Here is a 15,156-nt window from a genome sequence, read left to right on the forward strand (position 1 = left end):
AAAAAACTGTGACAATGCAAAATTTGCTAACGCCATTTTTTTTATTCCACCTAATTCCATGGCTGACTAAACGACATTTTTTTCGACCATATGATATTACGGATTAAACCTATAATAAATGTACAAGAATTGTCGCAACAACAAAATAGTTAGTAGCTGAAAGTTTGAATTGAAAATGCAACAATCAAAGACAAAGTTTTAATCCTTGGCTATCTTTGATTAGGATTACCTTCTCGGTATATTCATAACTATTTAACTATTTAACTATTTAACTTACCATTATGCAGGCATAATCAAACAAAATATAAATACAACTATTACTTACAAAAAGTATTCCTAATTTTTGCTATATTAAGTTTTTATCGTTTCACACTAATATATCTTAAAATTTTAACTTTGTTGCAACCATATTTTGAAAGTTTTAAAATTCAAGAAAAAAATTAAGTTTTTACATATTCAAATATGAAAAAACTTAGACCCAATGACTTTTAAGTTACAGCTTCGCATATTCTCTTGGGTTTTAAGTCGCACAACTTCAACATGAATCTAAAACCTCGTTCTTTTTTAGAAAAGAAGAAGTTGCAGAATCTTTCTTTTTCAGCTTCGCATAGTTTTGTAAGGTAGTTACACCGTGTGGTGTACGTACCTGTATGTTGTTAACAACGCAAATATCTCGGTAATTTTCAATTCCCCCTCTCTCGCGAATGCTCTGGTTTTATGATGTTGGCAGGACTCGTGCCACCGCCATAAGACTTCCTAATGGATTAAGAAAGTTTTCTAGAATTAGCTCCAATAAGCTGTCTTTAATTTTTACATAAATCGAGGTATAACTGGGCAATCTCCGTAATTTTTCAATGCTGGCTTTAATTTATTTTTAATTAAGGAAAACGGTGTGTATGGCAGCGTGCCAGCAGCGGCTTCGTAGTTGGAAATTGAAGCGATTCAGGAAAGCTAAAGAACACTTTGAAGGGTCTCCACCTCCAATCCAAAGTTTAGTAATTACTGCAGTGTAGAACAGTTTTTATTAGGCAGCTGTGTCAAATAGACGACCGCCTACCGGATTAGTTGATTCCTTCGATTAGTTTAGTGACATTTTCTTGTAGCCTAACAAAATCCCTACCTTGCAGTTGGTGGTCGTGTTCGGCGCCGACTTAATACCACTAAAAACTATAAACAGCTGCTAAGTATTAGCGACGTCAATTTAATACAACCTCATATAGCCAGTCACATGCTAACATCATAACAAACCAGCATGTTTAGTTCATAATGTATGCAATATGTGACATATTGCGATGAGCTCACGCACTAGATACATCCCCTAATTGACTTCCAGATCTTGAACTCGATCTGCATGAAACACTAGCTGTTTCCATAATTACGGTATGCAGCACGAGAGCCGACACAATGGTTCATGAAATCAGTTTCGCTTATCACGAAAGTGTCAACAATATTAATATTTTTTAAATAGCACAAGAGCAAATTCAAAAAACAAAACAAAAGGCAAAAATTTAAATACGAAATGGAAAGACTACGAAATTAATCATGGACCTCAGTCACATGGCAACTGGACTTGTTCAAATTTCATCAGAAGATACAACAAACAGTATTTTCCAAGTATCCTGTTTACGTTCAATGAGACGAAGGACGGAAGAGTCTCTGGACACAATTTTCACAATTTCTCTGGTAAAATAAAATAAAATAAATTTATTAGAAGAATCAATAAGTGGACAGACGTGGGAATAAAAAAAATCTCAGCAAACTTGATGTTAAATCAATAATATAATACACCTACCATATGCAATGTATTACCCAAGGCAATTAGCTTTATTCCATTGTTGTTTGACGTGGAAATAATTGCTGTAGAAAAAATAATTGTTGCTGGTAGATATTTTTCGTTAAATTTAATGGTCCGTATTATTTTCCTTTCATTAATATTTAATTTCTTTATTTAAATTTTTTCTCTTTTTTTGATAGATCTTTTAATCGTATTGCGTCACTTATTCTAATCAAAGTTTTAGATAATGAATGACTTAACGAAAGGAAAAGCACTCGACCCAACTGTCATTAATTCAAACAAGTTTTTTTCGTAAAACTGAATACACAAATATCTCATAAAAATGATAAAGAATCAAAATAACACAATGTACAAGAGATCAAAGTGAAAAAACAACAAACCGTTTGAAGTTGTCGGCAATGCATATAAAGTGCATACATGCACTTTGTAAGTAACAAGCAGCTGTAAAACAAGCGATATTTTTTATTCAAAGAATGAATGATGAAAGCGCTATTTGTCCTACAGCAAACGAAACAGACATATTTCACCCCGAATGTGTCAGTTATTTTACCGAGGCACACGTGAGTAGAAATTATGGAAGTGGGATCAAATCACATATATGTTTCCAAAGTGTTTTAATGCTAAGAAACTCAAAAACTCTATTGTCGAGAAGTTTTAACCAACTGAGGAGTACAGATTACTTAGTCTGCTCCTAATTGAAAATACAAATAATCATTTAATGTAAAAAAGCAGACATGTTTAAAATTGCAAATGAAATTTATGGGTTTATAATTTTGAAGGTAAAAGTTACAACCTGAACTTTATATTAATTGTAAATACCAAAAAAATCTTACTTTTTGCGAAAAAAAAATTTCGAAATTGTATATAATCATTTACTACATGTTGTATGTTTCTTGAACAGAATATGCTTTTTTTTCATGGATTATTGATAGTTGGAAAACATCAAATGTAAAGCAAATGTCGCTTCTCAACTTAAAACTTCTATAAATAGACAACCAACAATACTACACCATTTACACATTGGAATCCGAAATCATGGTCATAAATTGCATCAGAGTCATTGTTAAGAGCCTTAAGAATACAGTTGCTGTTTATATTTAGAAAATTAATAAATAAATCTTGTGAATGTTAACTGTTTAAATAAAGGTACATAACGTCGCAGCTGACAGCAAACATTCTTAAAAAAGAGCAATCAACATCAAACAAAGTAACGTAAATTAATCTTTGTTTTTGTGTTTTTGAAATAAACAACGATGTATTTCTTACGTTTATGACAGTTATTCCCTTATTATTAGAATAACAACTGAATCACAAATTAATTATTTTAATTGCCATTTAAAAATATTAATGCCGTAACTACTGTGAAAGCTTAAATTATTCGAAAACGCTATAACAACCAAAAAAATGCGACAGCAGTTGCTGAAAATTATAGTCACTTTCCAGGAATTCGTGTATTATATTATTACCTGATACTAATTATTTTTGTAAGAAACCAAACATGTAATAACATTAGGTAAACAAGAAAATGCATTCCGGTAATAAGTGTGACTATTTTTCAACCTCTCATTAAACCTAGTTTTTATAGCTTCTCGACATTAGCGTTGATAAGTTAGTTATTTACGACCTGTTAACAAATGTAGGACATTCGTCACACGAATAATATTTTTTAAATTCGCAATATTCCTTACCTCAACACCCTTTGTTTAAACGTGCTGTTACTGCTGTTAATATTAAAATCAATGCAAACAACTGTTAGCAATGCAGATATATGCAAGATTTACCGATATGAAAGTACATGAAATTATTGTTGAAACGATAAAATGCAATCTATGATACTTTGCGATTATTTGTTTTGCAAGCTGTTATTACTATATACATACACACTAAGCGTACATTACTCAATATCTCGTTAGTTATTAAAGACGGAAAAAAAAGCTAAAGACCAAAGTTATACAGATCTTTGAGAATCAGAAACTGGAATTATATTGAACTATACAGAAGGTACTGTTTTTGATGAACTATATAGAACTTTTTTTTAACAGAAGAGCCTGTTTATTTTTACATATTTTGATTACTGTGGTCTTAAGCTTTACAAATCTATTTTACTTTTTAATTTGGCGGTGTTGCCAATTATCTCAATATTTTGACATTTTTTAGAGATGCAAACGTTAAAAAAATCCCACTTTTAACATCCATAGTACTGATAAAGAAGGTTGTGTTGTGATATCAATAAAATAGAGTTTGGTATACTGAATATTTATAAAAAATCTAAACTTTTAAATTTTCAAGAGTTAATATGTCATTTTTTTACTAGAACATCTGTATTTTGTTGCATGAATTAAGTATTTCCTAAACCTATAAAGTTAGAAATATGACATAAATTAGAAAAAATATCAAAATTGTTAAAAAACATAATCAACGAAAAATTTCTTGAATAAAAATAAAAATTTAAAAAACGGTAGTGTTATGGGTTGTTTTTGTCGTAAACTGTGTTCAACGTAGGCACGTTGTTGATCAATGTATGCTTCTATTCGATGTACGAACAAGTATCTTGCATTTCTGAATATATTTCTATTAATAGTTTGAAAAGCATTTCCAATATCTCATATTTTCTAATAATAATAATATAATATCATGTCTTCTCTCGTTGTTGATTCTACAACGTAAACCATTTCTTTAACATAGCGCCATAAAAATCTAATTTTGTTAAATCAAGAATTCTAGTACCCATCCTACTGGACCTAACCATTCTATTCATCTGTTAAAATACTGGCGGGCCTTATTTTTTCAGACTGCACGCTACAGTGGGGCGGTGCCCCTTCCTATCGAAACCACAAGTTATTTCAAACATTTAATGGTAGATATAAAAAAATGTAAGTATCATTCACCTTTATAATTTCAATAAAAAAATCGGTTGTCTGTAAAGTCGGTTTACTGACGATAGTTGAACGTGACAACGTCTTAAGAAAATAATTTATAAAAATTTCTTAAATTTTGATTTTATTATTTTAATAATAATATAATTAAATTTTTTCAATAGTCACTTAATTATTTTTGCAAATTAAATTGTAATTTGTTATAAAAAAGTAATAATTTCAAATAATTCATTATAAGAATAAACAATGATTAAATTATTGTTTATAAATCTTACATTTAAAATTTAAAATTTGGAAACATTAAGATTTTCGTAAATCTAGTGTTTAAAAAGCCCGCCTCAATGTGTTTGATATAGGAGAAAATGTTCCCTTTGACGGCTGGCTGGTCCAACCTGTAATTTCAGACACGTTGTTGTGATATGTGGAAGATTTAATATTTACGTTTTAATTTTTTTAAATCATAGCTACGCTCGAAAATTATTTCGATTAAATAGTAAAGCCATCGATTTTTTACTCATCGTGAAATAGTTCTGTTAACTTATTGTTTTAATTTTGTCGCGTTCTCGCTTGTACTTCAAGCCTTACATGGAACGCCTCAGAGCGAGGTAACGCCGCATGAGTCACATGGAACGCCTCAGAGCGAGGTAACGCCGCATGAGTCATGTTTTTTCGTGCGTGCAACCGGCTCAATCGAATTATAAGACGTTGTCACGTCAAAAGGTCCAATTACATAATTTCCTGTTATACCTCCCCATACATCCAAGGACCACCTATGCTGATGAGAAACAGGTCTAATTGGAGTTAGTGTTATTATAATAATCCAATTTTGTGGGAAGTTGCTTCATCGGACACCAGTACATAATCAAAAAAATCGTTTTGTGCTTGGCTTTTACTTAATATCCATTCACAAAACTGTACTGGTTTGACTAATGTTGGCGAAATGCGTCGACAAATATGTTGTGTGTTTTCGGTGTTGTGGGGTAAACCTTATATACAAACATATTATTTTAGCGCACCGAGTGATCAGAAAGATTCCCAAGATACTTTTGGGCATATATTCTAGATCCTAGAAGGAAATTTAATTATGTTTCACCCAAAATATACACCAAGTTTATTAAATCTTTCTAAGTAAATTTTCTTTAATCAATGTTTTAGACACCGCAAGCTTTTACAATGATAACAACATATTGTTTGTTTGTTATCACATCACAGCTCTCTCAACAAAAGAGTTCGTTAAGAAAATTGTAAAAATGCAGAAATTAACAACTTGAAGTATAAGAAATACTTAACAATAAAGAAAAAGAAAAAAAAATAGAGTAAACTGAATAAAATGTAGGGTGTTCTCAGTATACCCAAACTCAGTTTTATTGATACCAAAACAAAGCACATACCCTTTTTTATTTGTCCATTGATCTAAACAAAATAATCCAATTGGAAACGTTTTTGTGAAAAAAAGGCCTAGTTATTTAGACCTTCCTAACCTCTGAGGTACAGGCGAACAAATACAGTTTCTTTGGAAAATTATAAAATTTAATGTTGCGAATTTTATTTTTTTAATGATAGGCCCTATTATAAGTTAAAATAAAGATAGATGTGGACTGTTAAAGTACACATAAACAAACATGCAATTCATATGTTTCAAGTGAGTTTTTGCATAACAAAATTGGGTGGTGATGACGAGAACATATTAGTAAAAATACATTTATCAATTTGAATAAGTGTAATGGAAGACTAATAATAACTACTGTATAGTCAAATTTTCGAAAAATAGGGTAAGCCATTCTTGATTTGATCAATAAAATAGATTGCTTTAATCATTTTTTTAATCACCCTGTATAAGTAATTTTAATAAATATTAATGCATTGATAAACCACAAGTATAGACTTATGCATATTTTGGATTGGATTTATTCGGCAAAATTTTGCGATATCATCAGTATTTTCACAGCGGCTAAACAGACAGATGAAAACGAGGACATATTTTTTCGTACCTTAGGGGTCATGAAACGTCAAGAAAACATGAAAGTAATCAGTCGCCCAATGGACTTGATTTAAAAAATTTCCTTAGCTTACACTCCGAAAGTAAATAACTAAGTTCTATGTTGTTCCTCAAAAACAGAACAGCACACTTTGTATAGTTCAAAATAATTTTTGTTTTTCTATCTGTAATAATTAACGAGATGTTGAGGAACGCAAACTTATTGACTCAACCTGTATATACAATAAATTATACACCATATTACAGGGATAGAATAAGGTGCGATCAACAAAAAACGTCCCTAACCATTGATCGCACACATTCTTTCTTATCATCTACTATCCGCAAAGGGCAATAAGAAAGGCAGCTACAATTCCAATGCTAACTAAAATGGATATTTATATTATAAGGTAAATATGCAAATCAGAGTTTGGAGATTGTTGCATAAGTACATAATTTTTTGCCAAAGCTCACCAAAATAATAAAATTTTGAAAGACATGAAATTTCGAAAATGCTTGAGGGTGCTGCCATTACTACTTGTAGACTCAAACAGGTTTTCCAAATAATCATTTTGGAAAGGACGTACAACATCCCGATTTTTATTATTGTTTTGTATATCGTAAATCCAATATTTCTTTCAGTTCATTTTTGTTGGAAACATTTATACAATCTCACTTAAGAAAATTCAACGCTTTAAAAAGAAAGTTAAAACTGACGTAAAAATTTTGATAATGACGACTTACGACTTATTCTAAACCAGGGCACAGCAGAAAAATCTTGCGAACCATTAGACAAACATTATCAAAAATTGATATAGGTATAATACCATTCCTCGTCAATGTGTCTTGAACAATTCTTTCAAAAGTTTTCGTATGTTTACAGACAATAATTCAAACTTGCTTTCTTCCACATGTTCACGCTTTAATTTTAGGAGTAAAATTTTCAAAACTTTCCAAATTGTGCTTACTTAAATGTACACAAACGAGAAAAAAATGCAACATTTCCCAACAGTTGAGCTTGCTTGCATTACCATATTTACATTTGCAGTAGAACAATTTTGTACAATGCAAAACTAATGCATAAACCAAAAACTAAAGTGCTTTAATCCCTCCTGTGAGATAAATTTCACATTCAAATTTACGAGACATATGTACTTTAGTGCTTTTGAACACAATAAACTATTATTATATAACTCCTTACGTTAGTTTTTAAACTACAAACATACAAACCATAAATCTTGATAGTTTGAAAATCTATAACTTTAAACGAAATAAAGTTTTCATTTTACAAATTCACCATTGTATTACTAATCCTTAATGTGTAAACTTGGTGGAAATTCATAGTTATATAAACCGCCTTTCTCGAGAAAATTTATATTTTCTATTATTGTGTAGCCGTTTACATCGGTGGAGCTAAGGTTAATAATGATAATTTGTTAGCAAGCTTGCTTAAAGTTGCCTCCGTCCGTGTTGCTGTTGGAAAGTGGATCAATAAAAAAAGGTAAAACGCTTCAGAATTTCAGTGTGAAAAATTCTGAAGTAAGCAAGAAGTTTTACAAGGTTTTTATAAGTGCAGCAGCAATAATTTTTTCTGTTACTCGAGAAAAAAAATCCCACGAAGCTGCTTTACGTCGTACTGCATGACATAACGCGGAGATTACAGAAGTCTTAAAAATGGAAAAACAGGATAGGTGTTTTTTGTACGGTCGCACATGTTATACATATAATAACGTTATACATATATGAAATGGGTCGGAATAAAAAATACATATGTCAGTTATAACCAAATGTCAACAACAAAAGCAATTTCACTTTTCGCTGTCGTCCTAGAATCCAAGAAGGAATGTCGTGTAAGTGTAGTCGTGTAATTTCTGGGTCAGCACGTAAAGTTAAATTTTTAAAACATTTACGAGGCAGAAATAAAAGTTCAGTCTCGTAGGCAACAGCTGAAATGCGTCTACGTATCCGATTTGAATACGACAAAAGAGCATTAGATAAGAGGTGGCTTTCAGAATTTTCTGATGTATTTATATAGTGCAGAAGATTTCAGTTGCCCTCTTAAGGGTGAAAAAATTTAAATTCAGACTGTTACTTTCGAATCAACAGAGAAAACCAAAAACGAAGGAAGTTAAGACTTTGATAAAGCAAACAAAAGCTTAAATGTTTCCCAAGAGCCCCGGTGTAAAACTACAACGCTCTCTTTAGAAACAGTGAACAAGAACACCGTCAGAAACAACCTGTTTAAGAAATATAATAAAAACAAAAGCGACACCCCAACACGCGATTTACTAATTGTATTAAGATATTTCGCTTTTTTCACACCCCCTCCCTCCCCCATTAAACATAAATTAATAAATGGCAGCAAGTCGACTATAAAGTTTTTTACTTTATTTTTTAAATCATTTAGCCCGTGGATACTGAAGTTTTATGACGTTCGTCGTCCTCTCACACCACCTTCATGAGGATTTTAAAACGTCATCGGATTTCCGCGATTGCTCGGAGTGTGCTGTTTGTTTTGCATATTTTATTAATCGCTTGGCACAAGGAAGGCCAAAAACGTGACGAATTTCGGATAAACTGTTATAATAAAAGGCAAAAAGCGACGAGAATCGCAAAAACTTCCCAATTTTTTCTCGTTATAGCCAAGGGGAGCTTCCAAGTTTCCGATATTAAAGCGTCTACCAATCAATATTTTCCGTTGCTATTAATTTTCTATCTCGACTTATTCAAAAAAAACATTTCTTCGCAACCCTACGTGAAAAACTCACCTTTTGTACGATGAACTCGGGATTAATGCCCAGTTCTGAAAAAGAAAGTAAATAAATTTAACAAACTCGGAGTAAATGAATCCAGCTCGCAGATACCGAGTTTTTTTAAAGATACAAAATCGATCGTAAGTTTCGACTCAAATACCGAGTTCGCTAAACTAAATAATGCTTCGAAGATAATAATGTACGTCAACGTTATAAACCCGGCTCTGAATTAAGCAGGATTTGATGCTTCGTAAAATTAGAATAAACATGGATTTGATATGACTGAATAATAAATTTGCTCTTCCTAAAAATGAATCGAAGGATTTACATTGTTTTCCAATAATTACTTGTTTCTTTATAAAACATTTTTACATTTTAATGAGTTTTTCCTAGTTATTCAAATGAACGAATAAAGTGATTTATACCCGAAAATTTTAATTTCTCATCCGATTTAAGATGGTAATGAAAAAAGTTGGCTTGGACATGACTAGAAATCCCAAGATTGTCTTTCTAGAAGTTTACGAAGTAAATAGCGATAAGTTTTTATTTCAGTTTCCAATAGCTCATAAAATCTTACCCTCAAGTAACGGCGGCTCATCTTCAAATTTTCCCCCTGCTCCAGAATAATCTCGTCCCTCTTGTCCAGATCCGTATACATCACCTGAATAAGGAGCTGATGGATTTAAGTACGGATTGGATTCGTAAATATTGCCAGATACGTTTGACTTCCCCTCGAACGTCTGGAAGTTTCTGAGAAAAAGGGATTAAATTATAATCAAAGTAATCTAATCAAGACCTGCCAAACACATCAGTTGCTTAATATCCCATTTGCAAAATAGTGCGTAGGATGTTCACATTCTGGAAAGTAATTTATTTATGAAAATAATGGGCTATAGAAACGAATTGGACGAATATTTGTCAATACATAGACTGTCCCCTTTTGCTTCCCTTCCCTAACGATAAGTATAGTAAAGGGTAATTTTAACGGAACCCTAATTTGATATTTTATTGTTGTTTCATAACCAGTGTGGGAAAATGTGAGTTTATCATTTTCGTCTCTTAGCGACGTTAATTTCAGAATCTACGCCAATTACTTTCAAATTTTCAGTGTACCTTTAAATTATCTCATGAAGTTGATAAAAAAATGGCATACTGCGGGATTATAATGTACTCTTTCCTTTGCCTTAACAGATAATACGATGTACCGAAAGACGATACAAAAAATAATTTATTAAAACACTAATATTGACTTATGAATTACAGAACATTAATTGAAATTTCTTTACTCATTCCTTGATTAATATTACAGTTCTTTAGAAAAACATCTTGCTCAACCTAACATTGGATCGCAGAAACGAGGAATATTCCACGTAAACAAGGTCAAAAATATTTTAATTAATTACTCTGAATTAAATAGACATTTTGCGTCACATTAAAACCGTTTCAACCTATATGGTAACAGTACATTTTAATCCTTAACTCATACTCCATTTTCTTTTACCATGAAGAAGTGTTAACTCCGCCTACTTCAACAAAAGATCCATCATCCGCTCACGAAAGAGTGTGGTAAGTTCACACAAGATATCTGATACCGATGTTACAACAAGAAAGTTGGAAGTCAGAGGCCACTATTTTTAGCAAAAACAGCTTTAACAAACAAAATTCACAATTGAATGACATATTACACACTTAATTAACATGACTTAAGTCACTTTATTTCAGCAAAACAGCAAACCCGCTAAAGCAACGTAACAACCAAGACAGCTACGCCAACGCGACAAGCGGATGCTTGCAACTGGTCTCGAACTAACAGTTTGCTATAAATACTAAACATCAAATGACGAATGGTCACTTTCATGTTTTCTTTAAGTTTGATACACTAATGACCACTTTTTGTCACGTTGTAACCGATATTAACTATTTTCTTTTATAAATAACTGCATTTGTATGACTATACTTCAGGGGCGTGGAAAATCTTTAACTTTGGATAATTTGGCATTAACAAATTGTCAAATTAATTTTATAAAGAGCCATTTTCATCGTGTTTTCTCAGGATCGCCAGTGTGGGTTTATTTTCATTATATTTACTTGAATTATAGAACGAAACCTGGTGTTTTGCAGAAACTAATTTTTTATCAAATCGGTTCGAAAACTTGGTCATTTATCTTGGTTCTAATTCGTACTTGCGTCTTTATTTTATATATGTAGTTAAAATTCAAGAGCTTTAAAGAAATCGTTATATTACTCAGTATACTGTTTTTTAATTCACGTGATAAAATTTATTTTTCATATTATCCCGGCGCCGCCACCATTTTTACGCCAAAATTAAAAATTGCTTAATTATTCTGAGAAAAGACCATTCTTACCAGAAATTTTCTCAGGATCACCCATTTGGGCTTACTTTTAACGTAATTCTTCAAATGACGGAGAAAAACGTTTTTATACAAAAAAAAAATTGAAAATGGTCAAATCATTCCGAAAACAGGTTTCATTTGTTTCAGTTCATTATTTATTCTTCATTAGTTTGTTCAGATTTTAACAGATTTTTTTCGTTGTTGTTTCAGTGGAATTTTTAATTTTCACGTTAGAAGTTAAGATCACTACCAATGTTATGCATTCATATTTTATTTTTTAATGATTAATTCTGCGAATTTGAAAAATCTAGAGTTCTGATTTGAGGATTTCGCTGTTCTGAGGATTTGAGGATTTTGGTGTTTTGGGGATTTGAGGATTTGAGGATTTCGTTATTCTGAGAATTTGAGGATTATGGAGTTCTGAGGACTTGAGGATTATGATCTTCTGAGGATTTGAAGATTATTGAGTTTTAAGGATTTGAGGATTTCGCTGTTCTGAGGATTTGAGGATTTTGGTGTTCTGAGAATTTAAGGATTATGGTGTTCTGAAGATTTTAGGATTATGGAGTTCTAAGGACCTGAGGATTTCGCTGTTCTAAGGATTTGAGGATTATGGAGTTCTGAGGATTTGAGGATTATGGAGTTCCGAGGATTTGAGGATTTCGCTGTTCTGATGATGTGAGGATTTTGGTGTTCTGAGGATTTGAGGATTATGGAGTTCTGAGGACTTGAGGATTATGGAGTTCTGAGGATTTGAGGATTATGGAGTTCTGAGGACTTGAGGATTATGGAGTTCTGAGTATTTGAGGATTACGGAGTTCTGAGGACTTGAGGATTATGAAGTTCTGAGGATTTGAGGATTATTGAGTTTTGAGGATTTGAGGATTTCGCTGTTCTGAGGATTTGAGGATTTTGATGTTCTGAGAATTTAAGGATTATGGTGTTCTGAAAATTTTAGGATTATGGAGTTCTAAGGACCTGAGGATTTCGCTGTTCTAAGGATTTGGGGATTATGGAGTTCAGAGGATTTGAGGATTATGGAGTTCCGAGGATTTGGGGATTTCGCTGTTCTGATGATGTGAGGATTTTGGTGTTCTGAGGATTTGAGGATTATGGAGTTCTGAGGACTTGAGGATTATGGAGTTCTGAGGATTTGAGGATTGTGGAGTTCTGAGGATTTGAGGATTATGAAGTTCTGAGGATTTGAGGATTATTGAGTTTTGAGGATTTGAGGATTTCGCTGTTCTGAGGATTTGAGGATTGTGGTGTTCTGAGAATTTAAGGATTATGGTGTTCTGAAGATTTTAGGATTATGGAGTTCTAAGGACCTGAGGATTTCGCTGTTCTAAGTATTTGAGGATTATGGAGTTCTGAGGATTTGAAGATTATGGAGTTCCGAGGATTTGAGGATTGTGGAGTTCTGAGGATTTGAGGATTTCGCTGTTCGGATGATGAGAGGATTTTGGTGTTCTGAGGATTTGAAGATTATGGAGTTCTGAGGACTTGAGGATTATGGAGTTCTGAAGATTTGAGGATTATGGAGTTCTGAGGACTTGAGAATTATGGAATTCTGAGGATTTGAGGAATAATGAAGCAATTTATCTTATTGATCTAATCAAGAACGGCTCACTGTTTTCCCGAAATTTTGGGAGTACACTTTTGTTACAAAAGAATAAATTTCGCAAAATCAAATTTTATAATTTTTAGAAAAAATTTTTGATGTTCGAGCGTACGCTTAGAAAGTACTGTATATAATTGGGTCCACCCAGCGAACAGCTACCTTCATGTTTTATCGCCGTCTGTCTGTCGTCTATGTCGATTTTTATTAGACAGATAATCTCCGAAAGTGCCGGACCCATTGTTGTCAAATTTTGTATGTATATTAGGAATATTATGCAGATGGTAAGACGATAACCAAAATTTTTCCTCAAAGCATCCAGATTTTCCTAAAATAATTCATAAAATTTAATAACCTTTTACAAGCAACGTCGGCTAAGGTGATCCGTGATGCGCGTGCGATCTTTTTTTCTAACTAATATTATCTAATATATTGTTTTTACTGTTTTGGATGTTGGTACAAGAAAGTAAAATGTTGCCAAAATCAAATATTCAATTTTTTCAAAGAAACACGATTTGTTGGACGATATAACCTTCGACCAATTTTTTAACTTACAGTTCAAAATATCTACATTATATTAACAACTTACTGTTACTGTGTTTCTTCATCAATATCAGAAATCGATCAAATAAATTTTGCTTAAATGACAAACAAGTTAATGTCAAATTAAAGTTAAAAAAAATATCTATTCTTATAAGAGTTTCCACGCCCCTGAAGCACCTGCATTTATTTAGAAAACAGATAATATCGGTTACAATGTAAGAAAAAAGGGTCCACTAAAGGATCGTAATTAAAAAAAATTGGTCTAAAGAGTTTAGACAGTACTTCCCTCGCTGTCGGAAACTTGACGACTGCATGCCTATTGTGTTTTTTTTCTCATTACATTTTTGTAGTGGGAATTTAAAAAAAAATTGCGATGACGTCATCAACATTTTTGCAAGGACACGTATATCAGTTGGGATAGATGTAGTGTAATACTAAGAATAAAATTATTATATTCTCAAATTTTCGGGAAAATGAATTGGGTCGTTTTGAATATTGATTTGTAATAATCAATAAAATAACGAAACAATTTACTCACGTATACGTATCAGAGGCAACTGAAAATCGTGTATGTATAAACATTCTTAATTTAAGATGACAGGCGTAACAGCATACGTGAGAGTCAAACAGAGAAACTGTAAACAAAACGACCATCGGTTTTATTGCTTCGACTTCCGCTTATTATATAAAACATTGGGTTTTATTTTAATTCTTGACGGTGAAATTCACAATTGGTTGATTATAAACATGTCTATTTCACATTCGCGGAACCAAGTGAGCGCATAAAACAAATGCAGGTCTGTAATGTTAAAGTCGATATAAATAAGCGTGCTACCCTTATGTTTCAACCGAGTTTTTCCTTTAACAAATTTTGTGTCTACCAAATTGGGTTGGTTGGGGTGTAATACTAATAATAAGTGTTGCCTTTAATTTAATCAATAAAATAAATTGACTTCATTAATTTTTTTGAACCACCTCTTAAGAAAATCGAAAAAATATGAATGGAATGATAAATCACAAGTACAAACTCATCATATTTTTTGCATTTTAGATAGGATTTATTCAGCAAAATTTGAGGGTGACGTCATCAATTTTTTTAGGAGGGATGAACAAATACATTTTGAACAAAAGTTTACCATGCTTATAATAACTTTAAAATATTCCCAAGATTTCAAAGCATTCGGTTTTCTAATTCCTGATTAAATCGATAAAATAAATTCACGCTTTCATTTTTTTGAG

At 32.1% G+C, this 15,156-nt stretch overlaps 1 protein-coding gene across 1 annotated transcript in view; it reads right to left on the reverse strand.

Moving 5' to 3' along the window:
* Nucleotides 1–15,156, reverse strand: part of LOC135121146 (protein YIPF5) — a 281,890-nt gene that overhangs the window by 244,761 nt on the left and 21,973 nt on the right. Inside the window, exons 3-4 of the mRNA XM_064045487.1 lie at nucleotides 9,980–10,152; nucleotides 9,418–9,452 (exon numbers count right to left, since the gene is read on the reverse strand). Of these exons, the coding sequence (XP_063901557.1) occupies nucleotides 9,418–9,452; nucleotides 9,980–10,152 (208 nt within the window). The remainder of the gene's footprint in view (nucleotides 1–9,417; nucleotides 9,453–9,979; nucleotides 10,153–15,156) is intronic.

This window comes from Zophobas morio, unplaced genomic scaffold, assembly GCF_036711695.1.
Source record: "Zophobas morio isolate AGI-343-1 ecotype UQ-CSIRO unplaced genomic scaffold, CSIRO_AGI_Zmor_V1 ptg000002l, whole genome shotgun sequence".
NCBI classification, from domain to species: Eukaryota; Metazoa; Arthropoda; class Insecta; order Coleoptera; family Tenebrionidae; genus Zophobas; species Zophobas morio.